The 15,291-nt window shown below is 42.4% G+C and overlaps 2 protein-coding genes across 2 annotated transcripts in view; one reads left to right on the forward strand and one right to left on the reverse strand.

The window, feature by feature from the left end:
* The window catches only part of zdhhc17 (zinc finger DHHC-type palmitoyltransferase 17), a 33,919-nt gene extending 30,408 nt beyond the window's left edge, over positions 1–3,511 (forward strand). The window contains exon 17 of the mRNA XM_014339970.2: positions 631–3,511. Coding sequence (XP_014195456.2) covers positions 631–769 — 139 coding nt within the window. The 3' untranslated portion in view covers positions 770–3,511. The remainder of the gene's footprint in view (positions 1–630) is intronic.
* Positions 3,512–3,516: 5 nt separating this feature from the next.
* On the reverse strand, positions 3,517–14,797 carry csrp2 (cysteine and glycine-rich protein 2). The gene is made up of 6 exons (XM_005941948.3): positions 14,661–14,797; positions 13,059–13,177; positions 10,957–11,125; positions 8,812–8,941; positions 7,067–7,160; positions 3,517–3,706 (listed from the first exon to the last, which is right to left on the reverse strand). The coding sequence occupies exons 2-6, from the start codon at positions 13,168–13,170 to the stop codon at positions 3,630–3,632; spliced, it is 582 nt and encodes a 193-aa protein (XP_005942010.1). The 5' UTR covers positions 13,171–13,177; positions 14,661–14,797; the 3' UTR covers positions 3,517–3,629.
* Positions 14,798–15,291: the final 494 nt, after the last annotated feature.

Raw genomic sequence — 15,291 nt, forward strand, 5'->3', positions numbered from 1 at the left:
CTCCCAGCAGTGTTGTCTTTTTTAAACTCACTTCAGTGTAAGCATCATTTTAAATATTATTTCCAAAGAAACTATTGAGGGTGAGAACAGAAATTTTTTTAAGTCAAAAAGTGAAAAACAAGAAAACAGAAGCAGGTTTTTTCTATTTAGTGATTTCTTTCTAAAATGGACAATTAGCAGCTGTTCAGGTCAGTTTCTCGGCTTTGAATTTCCTCAAAAAAGTGAAAGATTTTTGGTTGTTAGTTGGTACCCTAACAGGAAAATGCATCAATTTGAAATAAGGCAAAATAGATTCAGGACCTTTACTGAACTGATTAAGTTTAGGGGGAAAAACATTTCTAAACAGTACTGGCATATAGTCGAACACTAGATATTAGTACTAGATAGTGCAGGTAATTTCACTCAGATGTATCATTGTATTAAATTCGGAGGGTTGAATTTCTGATGTATAGATTTCTTTGGCCTGTATTTGTACACAGAGAAAGAATTAGGCTCTGTTTTTGTCTCAGTGTACTTAACACAGCAGTATAAATTAATGAATAAATAGAGGGCAGATAACAGGCTGCTATATGTGTATGTATAGAATGCTTGAGCTTGCAGCATTAATTCCCCTCTCATGTCTCTCTGTAGTCACGGCTGCATCAGAAACCTCATAGATTTCTTTGAAATCCGCTGCTGCGGCCTGATCCGGCCCGTCACGGTGGACTGGACCACACAGTACACAATAGAATACGACCAGACGTCTGGCTCGGGCTACCAGCTGGTGTAGAGGAGGAGGAGTAAGAGGATGAAGAGGGAAGGGGAGTGTGAGCAGAGCGTGGATGGATAAATGGACGACCCTCACTCTCCCTCTCCACCCCTTCTCTGGCGAGCATATCTGAGTGATGGCGTTCTTGTGAGCACCTGCTTTTTGGACCATCTCTCCCTCACCGATCAAACAACAACAAAAAGAATCAGCCAGGACTAGCATGCTGTTACGGGGCAACACCACACCCACCCCCTCCCCCTGGCCTTCACCACCACCACCTTTACTACTATTACTACTACTATTACTCTACCTTTGCCGCTGACCAACTCTCTTCCTCTCTTCTCCTGAGCTCTTTGGACGGTGCGTTGCTGCCAGGCACAAATGCCGAGGAGAGAGGAATTACAAAACTTAAAAGCTCTTCTATCCGGAGACTCGACACTGCAGAAAAAGTAGAGCCACGAAGAGGCGACGCTGTTCTTTCCCCGTCCCCCACTCGATATCTTATTTATGGTGTCCCTGTCCGTGTGCCCCGTACATGTCTGTTTCTGATTGGTCCGGGCGCTCTGCCGTTCCTGTCACAACTAACTGTGGTGAAAGATAAAAGAAAGTTTTTTTTTTTTAAATATATACGTGTATATGAAAAAAAGCAAGAAATCGTTTTAAAGTATGATAGAAATAAGGGAATGTCTTTTAAGGTCTTGTTCTTTGTTTTTATTCTGCACCGTGATGAGTTTCCAGCGCAGCTGATGATTTGCCAACCAGTGCTGAACTTGTCATAGGAGAGAGTTTGGTTAAAGGGAGCCGCTGCAGAAGTCCCACTTCTCACCTGCTCGAGTTAAAGCTGCTTTCCTCTCGAGACACAGGCTTAGTGCGAATAGGAGGGGTTTAACCCCAGAGTAGTTGCTGTGCAGTAAGAACGCAGGATTGGGAGCGCACGGAGAACAACTCCTTCAGCGGCGACCGCTCTAGAAACGTGACAGAAACGATCCTACAGACAATGTGATACTATGTGAGGTATATTTATTTTCAAGCTATTTATAGAGAAAGTAACTATGTTCTAGCAACATCATCTTTACATTTCAGATCAACTTAGCTGAGTAGGTTTTATGAGTTAAAAAAGGCGTGCGTACGTGTAGCTGTAGAAGATGGAGGGCAGAGAAGTTTGCCTGCAAACCCCTGTAGGCGGCTACAGCAAGTGTATTTATTACCTGCAGAGTTTAAGAGAAGGCAGCGGGAGGACAGATGAGTTTACAAGGGTTTCATTCCGTGTTTTTCTTCAGAAGCTGTACAGTCTTATTTGTTTGTCGTGTCATTTGTCTGCCTACATTATTGCACTGATATATTTTTTTTTCACGTTTGAATTTTTCTTTTTTTTTAAATTTTGGCCATTACTGAACAGAAGCAGAGCTTCACGCCGACGCTTCCATTGTTTACACAGAAGGAAAAGGACGGGCCGCCTCACATCGCTTTCTGTCCGGACCCCCGCCTGCTCCACAGCAGCAGGAGGATGACCTGAGATGTCAAGAATGTGCATCTGTACATAAACATCATCTCCCTCTGCTTTTTCTTTTCATCAGTGTTAGCCCAACAGTGCTCCTGGACCTTTTTTTTCTTTTCTCGCGTTTGGGGGATTTCTTCCAAACAAGCCGAAAAAGGAGAAACTCGAGTGACTATACTCCAAGTGTATGACTGTAGCTTTTAGTGATGTCCGTCACTGCTGTCTATAGGCGTTTTAACTCTTACGAAGCTCCACTGCATGTATGATGCTTGGGACAGCCGGGCTGTCGCCGCCCCTGTCGTCGTCGTCTTCTTCATGGTGACAGCCAAGCGAGCCCTGTATCTGTATATAGTGAATGTTAAGTATTTGCAAGTACTTTTCTGCATTTTGTTCATTTGTCCTTTTTTAGGTTTCTTTCTCTCAAATCCAGTGTATTTAGTGAAAGTTGTCCTTCAGGTTGCCAGCTTTCCAGTGGGACCCTCCCTGTGCAAGCGTGTAATATATTTGAATGTTCCATTTTTTGTTTGTTTTATTTCTACCTTATATACCGCTGGGTTTGTTATTACCACTGGATGTACAAATTGTAAAGCAAAGACACTAGAGAACTAAGGCAGATGCCATTTTTGTTTTATTTTGGTTCTGTTTTTTAAAAGCTGAAATGTGATCATGCAATAGTTTTAAGGATAGAGGGAGGTTATATTATATAAAAGGCCTCCGAAACTTTTGAGCCTAGTGTTTGCATCATCAGAAGGGGACGGTTATGTCATCATTACATGTTTCAAGCCTCCATCTTTACTAACCACTGATGTCACTGCTGCCCTAAGAACATGACACACAGCAGCTTTGTTTTGTGTGCTTTAATGGTCAGAAGGCCCTGACCCAGCTGTACATTTCATATCAGTAACTAGCCTCTTGTGTTCTAATAATGCCTTTTAAGTGAACATAGATATATGCAGGCTAGTTTTGTTTTTTGTTTTTCTTTAGGGCGGTTCACCACTTCAGGCTCACACAGGACATGAATTCAAAGCCATCTCAGTCCTCACTAGTTCTTCCAGCAGCCTAAAAAGTCTCTTCTGTCTCCCCCCTCCCCCGCCTCTCTCACCTTCACCATGTGGGATAGTAAAAGCAGAAAAAAAGAAAGCACATAATCATATCCAGTGCCTCTCTGCCCACCTCCAGACATCACTGTTACTCCGCTTCAGATGTAAACATATGGGCATGGTTCAGTTTTAATGGCTTTAATAATAAAATACAGTCAAATGTGACCCGTTGGTTTGTTCATGTTTTTTATTTTATTTGTATCAACAGCACCTTTTAAGCATCAAAGCATAGAGGATGAAATGTGTTCATGTTGGGCAGAGTGACTGTGGTCCCACCGAGCCATCACTGAGCGTGAACCAGAGCACCGGCTCCTTGGCCATAACCGAACCCTTTGGGGCCAAAGTTCTTGGCATAACATGCTGTGGAGGGAAAGAAGAAACGTCAACAAACCTCTCTACTTCTAATTGTCATTCTATTTGAAAGCTTCTTAAATCACTGCTACCAGTAAATTATTTATTGTTGTGTAAACCTGAAATGACACACAACACAAGCTAACAACACTGTGTCATGTTAGGTTGGAGCTGCATTTCCTTGCACAACTTGATTCTTGGTGGCACAGGTTCAACAAAGTGCTGGAAACTTTCCTCCGAACGTTGATCCATATTGTTTCACAGCATCACAGTTTGCTTGGTTGCACAGGTTGTGAATCTCCCATTGCACTACATCTCAGAGGTGCTCTACTGGGTTGAGATCTAGTGACTGTCAAGGCTGTTACATGCAATGAAATTATTCATATTCAAGAAACTATTTGGAGATGGTGTGTCATCCTGCTGGAAGCAGCCATCCACTGTATTCACATAGGCAGGGTCGCGGTGAACAAAGCTCATTTGATACTAATGTGCCAAGAAAATCCAAACTATTACCCCACTATGACCAGCATGAAGCGGGGATAAAAAGCAGGCTGGATCCATGTTTTCATGGTGCTTATGCCAAGCGCAGAGCCTACTGTGCAGAAATCAAGATTATCAGACCAGGGAATGTTTTTCCACGCTTCCGTTGCTCAATTTTGGTGAGCTCATGACAACTGTAGCCTCATCTCCAAAAGTTGTGTCTGTTCATCAGGACGTAGCGTTTTGTGGGAGAAACGTTTCGTCACTCATCCAGGTGACTTCTTCAGTCTCAGCTGACTGCAGGTTTCCAATCTTATAAACAGCACATTTGCATAATGACTGAAACCAGCCCACTGAAGGAACAAACAGCTGGGAGGTCAATTCCTTCATCATGATTATGCAAATTCTCATGAAACGTGTCTCCCACTGAAAACGCTACGTCCAGATGAACAGAATCAACTGTTGGAGATTTACTTACCTGGATGATTGAGCACGCATCACGACGAAACTGTAGCCTCAGACTCCTGTTGTCAGCTGACAGGAGTGGTACATGATGCTTCTGCATACCTTGGCTGTAATGAGTTGTTATTTGAGTTGCTGTTGCCTTCCTATCAGCTTAAAGCAGTCGGGCTATTCTCTTCTTTTTGGACCCTTCTCTGATGAACTCTAGAGATGGCTGTGTGGGGAAAATCCAAGCAGATCAGCAGTTTCTGAAATGCTCAGACCAGCCTGTCTGGCACCAACAACAATGCAACGTTCAAACTCACTTAAAATCGCCTTTCTTCACCATTTGTTTGGTCCATTAACCAACCAATATCATGAACCAACAGGACCTCCGTAGGTGGATTTAACCATTAACACAACTGTGTCAAGATGTCTGCTGTGAAAGCAGTTTGTTTTCCTGTCGCTTGCACTTACAGTTTTGACCTCTATGACCCAGTGACTGAGCAGATCTAATCACTGCAACAGAAACCTCCTGTGTGTACGTGTTTCCAGTCCTTTCAGTAGCAGCAGCGCCTGCTTTCCCAGCTTTAGCTGTTTATTTAACATGCACGTGTTAAGGTTCAATACCCCCGCTCTTTGGATTGTGGTAAAACAAAGACCTGCAGAATTTCCATTCTCTGTGTAGCATTCCTAGATTTCATTCAATAAACCGCAGCGTTTCCTTGAGCTCTGTCTACAAACATCGGATCTGCTGTCCACATCTGTCTTTGAAACACTCAGGCGGGGCACCGTAACAACATCCAGATGTTGCTGAAACAGAGAGCGGACATGTCTGTTAGAGGACAGCGAGCTGTCAGATTGATTGATAGCGGCAGCAGAGCTGAGGGTGTTTGTCTTTAGAGCCGAGATGCAACATTCCTGCCCATCAGTGCACGGTTTCCTTGTGACGTACAGCAAACAAGATCTGCTGACAGTTGTGTTTACGACTTTCTGCCAGCGTGTATCACTCTTCTGTTCAAGCAAAGCATCCCATTGTGCTGAGAGGAGAGAGCTTGTTGTGGAGGTCAAATTGGTGAGGCTCTGTTAATATGACAGAGCCAAACCCACAGAAAACATGCGACACAACACCAGCTACAGCATGTTTCACTTCAGAAAGTCCATCCCATTTGACTTTTTGCTGATATGGTCACATTCACTGGCACAGGAGCAGAGAATAATTTGCATAATGCCGTTACTGATCTAATTAGCTGACTTTGTGTTTGTGAGTAACAAGTCAACCGTTCTGTCTCTTTTATGTGAAGGCATCATCCCTTGTGCAAGTCACAAGACTAACAGGACACACAGCACAATCTTAAAAGTGAGCAGCTTTAAATGTTCCCCTGGCTCAGTCCTGAGACTGATGTATGTAAATGCAATGGCATTAGCATGCTGACAATGAACATGCTAACATACTAGCATGCTAAAAAGCGTTTAACCAAATGTACATCAGAGACAGATGGAATGTTATCTGCTTTGCAGGTATTTGGTCACAAGCTGTACTGTTTCAATAATGCTGATGGCAGCAGAAAGTTAAAGGAACACACACATTTACCCCAAAGAGGCTCTGAAACCCTGTACCAAATGTCATTGCACTCCAATACCACTTGTCAGTTTTCCTGGTTAGATATTTGAGGACATGGGGAGTCCAAACAAACCTGACTCCAGTTTCTGCATTAAAGCAAATCTACCACAATCATTTCCAGCTCCATATTTTTATTGTTATTCCTGGACTTTACTCAACTTTACTCTGTGTTATTTACTTAACACGGAGCCTTGGTGCAGCTGTGTGGAAAATAAAAACAGTTTTAGTTCTCCTCCTTTTGGATTACGAGGAGGTCCTTTTAAGCAAACTTTAATCTGACCGGTTCCCTCACACAAACAAGTTTGAACAGCAGTGTTCTCCAACATACATTTTCAATCTGACTTTCGAGCCATGAAGTGTGGTATACCACACATTTCCTTCTCTCACCCCAACTGGTCGTGGCAGATGGCCCCGCCCCTCCCTGATCCTGTGAGAGGTTTCTTCCTGTTAAAAGGGAGTTTTTCCTTCCCACTGTTGCCAAGCGCTTGTTCATAGAGGGTCGTCTGATTGGTGGGGCTTTCTCTGTATCATTGTAAGGTCTGGGCAACTGAACTGAATTACTGAATTAAAACTGAACTCAGTTAAAATTGAATTGAATATTATTCATTAACTGATTAATGGAGTGTCGATCTATCCAGTGGGAAAATGCGCTGGTGCTGTGATTGCTTTGTAGAAGCTGTAAGTAATCTCTCTTAATTCCTGGGTGGAGTTATTATGGTAGCGGAGACGTTTCTGGAAACCTTTTCAGGAAATCTAAATTGTGTCTGAAGCACTCTGTTGTAATGCTGGAATGAAGCATTGCAAATTATTTAGATTTATCTCACCTTTGCAGTAGATTTCTCCATCTTTCTCAGTCTGGGTGGTCGACTCCAGGCTCTTGCCACATTTTGCACAGCGGAAACAGTTCTTATGCCATGGCTGCAACGAAAAGCAGGAAGATTTAATCTCATTTGATCAGCTATTATGCTTTTATGCCACAGCTAGATTAAACTGCAAGGCTCGTACAATGTCAGGTCAATTCTATAACAGCTGATACCTGCACAGGCTTCTTGGATCATGTATCATCAGTGCTTTTATTAAATCCAATTAAAGCAACTTGGCTTTCCCACGGCCTGGGGCGTTTTCATTACACAGAAAATTACAGGTCATGTCTTAGCCAATGAGAAGAGCCTCTCCTCCCATTAGGAAACACATTAACAGCTCTGATAACGTCACCAGCTGTTACTCAGCTCATGCATGAAGCCACAAGTGATCACTGACAGGAAATGATCCACTCCTCCCACTTTGAGAGGCAACAGAAATCCAGCACACAAATCGTTTGTCCTCCATGGACAGCTTTTCATATGAGCAACTGCTCTGAGAGTTATTGATTTCTGAAAACATCCTGCCGATACGTCCCTAGACGTAAATCAGAGCACTGACAATAGCAGGCTTAGTCCGATTAACACCAGCTGTCCGGAAGCTCCCATCCAGACTCTGTGGAACGGCTTCAATCAGAAAAACAGCATTTGCGTTCTCTCATTAGGAGAAACCGCAGCAAACCTCCAGCGTGTGGTTCAGCACAGGCAAGACCATGTGTGTTCAATCCAGTCAAACCAGTCTCACCCCTGTGGTTTGCAGACTGTGATCCAGTGGAGTTCAAGGACCTCATTTGTGCTGGGACTGTTCATGCTAAAGCTGTGTTTGATGAGAGTTGTGTAGCGCTGAGTGGAGTCTGCACACTAGAAAAGTGTTTTCTGAATAACATTAAATCACACTGCAGATTGCCATCGATCAAACTGATTTAAAGGTGTCTACAGTGCAAACAGAACAAAAACAGCACAAAGGTGCAGTTGTGTGTTCTTGAAGCAAGTCCACATTAACGTAATAATAAATTCATAACATTTTGTGCCAAGGGTAATAATTTTTGAAACTTGGCTGAACTAGTGAAAGTTAAATAGCTGACTTGGACAATGTCTTCAGCAGATGCCTCAATTCAAAGTTCATATTGGATTCATATGCAGAGATGCATCTCTCTCGTTTAAAGGGCAGCTAATATGCTGATTTCAACTCTGTTTGTTGTCATCTCAGACACTTCGACTGTAGCTTTGCATGAGCCACAGTAATCCTTGTTGCAGATCTGCCGTAAGCACTCTCTGATTGGCTGCCTATCACAAACCAGAGTTTAGTGCCTGACACGACCATATTAGGCATATCCAATGTCAGCTGAAGCCGAAGCTTTTGATTCACTGGATTGCTTGTGACTTCAGTATTGTGAACCTTGAGCAACCAACTATAAATGACGCAAAGTAACACGTCCCTGCTGTTGTGTTTATTATGTCCAAGACTGGATCGATCAGCATTCAGTGATGTGCCAGCTCATGGGGGTCACGATCCATCAAACCACACAAAACTTTAGTTCTCGTCACTACTGAGAACGACAAACGTGTCCTTGACATGAAGCATTTGTGTGATTTTGGTGAAGCCCTACAAAGTGGACACTGTGTGCCAGTTTCACTAAAGCCTGAAAAGCAGAGATACTGAAGGTCTGTGGTGTGATCTTTAAACACACTTCAGGTAAAACTCTCACCTTGCCTGCCCCCATGATCCTCTCGGCTGCGTAAACCGAGTCTCCACACCGGGCGCATTTCTCCGAACCGCCAAACTTCTGAGCAAATTTGGATGGGTTGGGGTTGGTCGTGGGTCTGTGAGTCTGGGTCCTTGGGTGGGAAAGGGCAAATAAATATACGGCAAATTATTTCAGAGGAAAAGTTAATTTATCGTTCACATGTTCAACTCTCATTTCAGTCAGACTGACATTGGCCTGTAAATTCAAAGAGTCCTAAAATCAACATATCAGACTATTTGTAGTGCTAGTATTGAACAAAGTAGGATCCAAAACATTAAGATCCAGAAAACAACCTGACTGCTCTGCTGTCTGTTCTCTGCCAATGGTGGGAAAATGAGCAGGGCACCATGGGGCCCGGAGCAATGCTTATCGAAGGGTGACTGCCAGCCTCAGTGGCCCCTGAATGAAGGTCTTTGTGATGGAGGATACAGCAGGGTGAGCGAGATCCTTCTGGTTGCATAATAACTCTTTCATAATCGAATCACCTGACGTCTGAGGCAGGGTAATAATTATGCAGTGTAACAAAACCTTGGATGCAATTTTGCCTTAGGAGTGTCCAGAAAATGTACCCAACCCATTCCCGGGCTGCAGGCTGGAAGCTTGATGGAAAGCAACGATCCTGTTCGGCTAGATGATGTTTTTCACTCTTAGATCTTTACTTTGAATTTCAGACTTGCCTCATCTTGTACTCTGGGTCCCTTTTAAAATGACACCATTTCCAAGATTCATATCTGCAGACTTCATGGCAGATGAATCAGATCTTATCAGACCTCAAAGGACAAACATGTTTCTCATGTAAAGGAATGGATTTAAACCCACTGTTACAATGTACTGTGTTGTGAGTTACTGTACATGCAAACTGTACTAACATTATAACCCAAAAAGGTTAGTGCATGGCATTTTACTGTAGCTAATGGTCGACAGTGAGAAGCCTGTATCCTCTTCAAAGACAGGTCCCAGTCTCACAGTTTTAAAGCAACCCAGCTCTGCACCAAAACCTGTTGAATCAAATGATTATTATTGGAGGTAAACACTGGTTATAGAATCTATTTCCAGAAATTCTCATTTTTTTAAGGACAATTAGTGTAAAAATAAAAATATGTTTCCATACTCTTTTTTTCCTCTTTATCCAGATCCAAATTCTATACTACTCCTTCCATACTGTGTAGGAATCTTGTGGATCTACATCTGGGAATTGACTTAGCCAAGCTGGATTTGATAAAGAAGTGGAGTTTTGCCAGTATTCCTGTAAGGTTTCTTTCCTCTCTCAAAGCGCTGTGGTTCTTGCAGAAAAGGGCCGGGACTGTGAAGAGCAGAGGCTTGTTCATGGTTATGAAATCTTTACTCTGAACGACACTACTCGGGCAAGCTGATCTGTATGCAAACATACAGATTGTCTTGTTATTGCCATTTGTACGCATTGCATCTGGTGATATTTTCAAATCAGGCAAAGATTCATTTTACAGGACAGCGCTCACCTACATAGCTACATAATAACCTCTATTTCTGGTTTTTGTGTGAAGTAGTTTGTGTATTTGGGATCAACCATAAGTACGTGCTGACAATGGCACTGTGACAGTCAGCAGCCACAGCTTATAAAGATCATTACAAATAATGCAACACTACACAGTGGCCTCGACAACCACACCGCAGCATTACATCTGTGCAATTATAACTGATGAATGATGCTTTGTTAAGATATTATAGTTTCATAGTTACTGGCAACACTGTTGGGAATTTACACAAAGTTAACACTTTTTAAACTCCCACAGAAACAATAAACATCACCAGAACTCAGACGAGAGCCAGTATACAGCAAAGTTACATCACTGCATACAGTAGTGATGTCATGAAATACCATGTGCACATGTTAACTGAAATAACCACTGTGATCACAGTTAGTCAGAGTTACGCTTTAATCATTATGTAAAGGGAGTGTTTCCTTCTGACTGTCGCCAAAGTGCTTGCTCATGGGGTCATTTGATTGTTGGGTTTTTCTCTGCATGGATTATTGTAGGGTCTACCTTACAATATAAAGCACCTTGAGGTGACTGTTGCTGTGATTTGGCACTCTATGAATGAAGCATTCATTGAAGTCCAGCTTACTCTTCAGGCTTGATTCCCAGCCGTTCTCCCCGATCCATGTTGAGTGTTCCTGCTCCCTGTCCATAGCCATAGCCTTTAGGACCGTATTTTTTCCCATAGCACGATTTGCAGTAGATCTCCTGGTCATGACTGGCCAGAGTGGTGCTGTCCAAACCCTTCCTGCAGACCACTGTGGACACACACACAGCAGCAGTTAAGTGAGAGGAAAGGTCTTCTAAATTCTTTTCACTTGGTTACATTTACATGTATTTACTGCCTAAATGCAGCACATGACATGTCTGAAACACTATAAAGATTTTAACTACTAGATGAAATTCTAATATTTATTCTTAGACTCCTTTAGAGTAGCACAGATCCATCCATATTCAATCTTTTACTGGGTTTTAGTGCAGCCCCTCAGTTCCTCCTCCTTGTTTCTTTCCCTTTACAGTCATTCTTCCCTTAAAGTCAGTGTTCTAAAAACTGCATCCCTCTCACAAGCAGCACACAAAGTGCAGGTGAGCTGTGTGTCTGTGGTCACCTATTATGCTAACTTCTAACTCTGTATTCTTTGGGATTTCCTAAATTAGCCATGTAGGGCTCAAATTCATTTTTTGAGTACTCCACCCAGTGTCCGAAACATGGCCCTCCAGCTCCCCTCGTAACTAACTTTGTTCTGAATGGCTAAATTGACATAATGTACCTGGAAGGGTAATTTACAGTGTCAGCTGAAAGCAGTCCACTTTCTGTCAACAACAACTGTGGGAATGAAAAGAAGATTGTTTGTAGTTTCTGTTTTATCCTCCCGTGTAACTTTAATGACCAGTTTTGACACCTGAGTATACATCAATAAAGACGCGGCTTGACGAACATTAGAATATCTCTCCCACTGAAAACGCTACGTCCAGATGAACGATATGACAGGAACAAGGGTTACTCCTAGTAGGTGTCCAAGGGGGGAAAGTAAAATATCTGATAGCCACAAAGGTCTGAAGAGCCAGTTCAAGAATGTGAACCAGCTGCTAAGAATGAGAGGTTCAAAGACCTCTGGCATTTAAAGTTCACATCTACAATAATCAACAAAACAAGAACAGATTCTTCAAATTCCAGTGTTTTCTCTTATGACTTTAACACCATTTTGATTGCAACTGCAGGTATTTAAATAACATAAAGTAAGAGGTTAAAGAAAATCAATTCCAGCTTGAGTCTGGCTGTATACCAAAGGTGTTGGAAAAATTGACAGCATCTTGGCAGGTTTGTCTTAGCAGAGAAAGCAGCGTCTGTAAAAACAAAGGCTCCACGGGTGCTTTAGGCTGCACGCTTGTGCCCACGCTGGCTGCTGGGATTAGCTGAATTCTTTACACAATGGCCTTCGCTACGAGACTGTCTGAATCTGGTTTCAGATTTCACACAACCAGCAGGAAAAATGTCTCCATTCACGTCTGCACGTCTCCCAGCCAACACTGTCAAAACAAGACTTGCATGTCCCATTGAATGGCACCTAAATCCTGACTTGCCCTCCTCAGTTTGTGATGCACTTTTAGGTTTTTTGACAGTACTTCCTCTTTGCTTCAACTACATGTACACTAGTATTCCCCATGTGTTGCCACAGGCACTGACTGTGAATAAATAGGTGAGACAAAGACACAGATAGTGTACACAGAGTCATATGAGGCTGTGTGACTTCTCTGTCAGCATAAAGCTATCTTTCTTAAAAATCAGTGAATGTCAGAAAACAGAGAATTTGGACAAAAAAGTGCCCTTGCTCATCACCTCCTGGGTCAGACAAAGCTGTCTTTGTAATAGAGCTGCTCAAAAAGAAGAAACCCGCCTTTTGTGGCTCACACTGTTTTGCTCTTTTCTTGACAGCAGCTCTATGGAGAAATATCCTGATGTCTTCGCGAGGTCTTCACTGGAACATTTTCACTGACATTTTGAGGCTGGTTTGGGGTGAGGATTAGTGAGCGAAATGTCAGAGCAAGCTTTCTTAGGTGACCCGAGGAGGCGAAACAGAGTTCAAGCGCCGTCCTGCTTCGGCGGGGTTTACGCTGATGACAGGAACGTTGCTCAATCTTATTCCAGATAAAGTTATATTTGCATTTTGATGCATTTGATGTACTTACTGCAGAGAAAACAGCATTTATGGAAGCTCTTGCCATCACACTGCACTTCCTCCGCGTGGTAAACGGTCCCGTGGCATGCTGCACACTTGTTGCCTCCGCCCCAGTTTGGCATGGTGTTTCTGACAAGAGACACAGAGATGATGAGAAAGGTTAAACATCTCGTCTGTTCCTCCTCTGAACTTCCAAACACGAGTGAGAAAAAAAAAAAAGGACAGCTGTGTTTTCTGTCATATTAAAGCACTGCAGGATTTATATCACAATAGCAATGATTTGACTGAAAATTACAGCTACAGGCCACAACGTCTATCCCAACTGCATAAACAAAGTCAGCCTTGACAAAAGGGCAGACTAATACCCAGAGGAATGCTTGCGGGCGCCATGCCTCAGAGCTTTTGTTTCCTGATGAGCTGTGGCTGAAGGATGCAAACATTAACTGCACAGAAGAAGTGAGAAATAAACAGTGTCTTGTCACACCATGCGTCTCCCTAACGTTTGTCCATTTGCCTGTAATTACAGATTAAATCCCACTAAATACAAATGCAACATTTTAAGTTTTCCCTCACATGTCAGCACAAAACAAACCTGCTATGATATCATAGTTTGGAAATTAAACTTGAAAATGGCTGTGATTGTTCATTACACTCGAGACTATTAATCTTTTCTGTCACAGGTCTCCTCCCTGTTGGATTAGAGACTGCAGCACAGGCCCCCAGCATGAGAAGGGATCAAAGTCCACTAATGCTATACTTCAGCAGCTGATGAGAAAGTCGGTGTGGAAGTGCACAGGCCTGGCTGTGGAAGTGTATTCCAGTCTATCTGAGAAAGAGTCTGAGCTTTGAGATCATGGCTGGACACGAAATCTTCCAGTGAAGCAAGACTAATGAAGCTGCATGGAGCTCCTCAAGAAAGATTCACTGAACCCTTTTCAAGAGAGGAAATCTGAAACTTATTATAAAATAAGAAATTAAGTGTTTTTTCCTGCCATTTCTCGCATAGACTACAGACTGCATTGGGACAACTGAAACAATAAGGCGACTCCATAACATATCAGTGAATGGTAATGACCTTATTTTATATTATTCTGGAATATGAACATATTGAAAAAAGACAGGAGTTAAATTCTCATTCTGTCAGCCACGAGCTGTAACGTTTTTGTTTTCATTTTTACAGTGAATTTATATTATTAATAATATTGTCACCCTTACAAAAAAGCTGCAGTTAAAGTTAAAGTTAAAATCACAAAGATGCATTTGTCTGCTGGCTCTGCCCTTAAGGCACAGTTTGACCAGTTTGTGCGATACTTGATTACAACTGGCTAATGAACAGCTGAACACCGAGCAAAGAGTTTTGTATTAACGTTAGCTCACTGCTGTTTCTGGCATTGAACCTCGTTTCTTAAGTATATCTAAGTTATCAGTGAAACGCACAAAACAGTCTGCGCAAAAGTTGCCCGATAACTAGTCTACAAACATTTTGCACCAAAGACCAACAAGATTAATTCAATAATTTCTGTAATTCAAAAGTAATCTTTTTATCTCATCTTGTCACTGGAACAGTGAGTAATTCACACCGCGAACCCAAACCGGTTAAACAAAAAATTACCTTAAAATATTTTTTAAAAAGAAGAAAAAACAGCCAATATCCAAAACTGGTTGAGCTCCACCTCAGAGTCTGAATGGTATATCCAGAAACCTCCGTGGTACCTCCAGCACACACACGCCGTACTGCCACACAGCGCTCTGCTCCGCACATTTACAGAGAGAGGAGGGGTTTCACCCAGGGGCGTGAACTCAGCACTGCTGCTTTCCCGTGCGGTCGGAAGAGTAACGATTTATGTTGACACTGAAGGTAGACTGATTAAAACAAACAAACAAACAAAACGTGGGTTCAGTGACAAGCCAGCTGATAATACTTTCCCTTCGAGTAACCAAGTTGGAAGAGGTTGTGAAAAGTGTTTAATTTGACTTTTGTGTGGGATAATTATGGTGGCAGTAGGATTGTATAATGATGGTGGATTATTCCTATAACAAAACCCCAAAAGACTTATTGTTTTATTTTATGTCATGTCACGTACCAGTGGCTCGGATTTCAAATATAGAATTATTGTCTTATCCATTTATACTGGATCATGTGGTTGAATATATTACTACAGAGAGCATGCAGAACCACCAGCTGTGTGCCTGAGTGCAGTCTGTCTTAAAACTCATGGATTTGTGCAGGAAAAAGGAAGCTG

Source organism: Haplochromis burtoni, unplaced genomic scaffold, assembly GCF_018398535.1.
Source record: "Haplochromis burtoni strain Fernald_Lab_line unplaced genomic scaffold, NCSU_Asbu1 Contig_241, whole genome shotgun sequence".
Classification (NCBI taxonomy): domain Eukaryota; kingdom Metazoa; phylum Chordata; class Actinopteri; order Cichliformes; family Cichlidae; genus Haplochromis; species Haplochromis burtoni.

What these genes read in the sequence shown, in the direction of transcription:
- csrp2 (XM_005941948.3), bottom strand. Translation starts at nt 13,170, where the DNA reads ATGCCAAACTGGGGCGGAGGCAACAAGTGTGCAGCATGCCACGGGACC. An exon ending in TAAATGCTGTTTTCTCTGCA is followed by an intron (nt 11,126 to 13,058) that starts GTAAGTACATCA and finishes GTGTGTCCACAG; the next exon opens with TGGTCTGCAGGAAGGGTTTG. An exon ending in TGGAGAAATCTACTGCAAAG is followed by an intron (nt 3,707 to 7,066) that starts GTGAGATAAATC and finishes TTCCCTCCACAG; the next exon opens with CATGTTATGCCAAGAACTTT.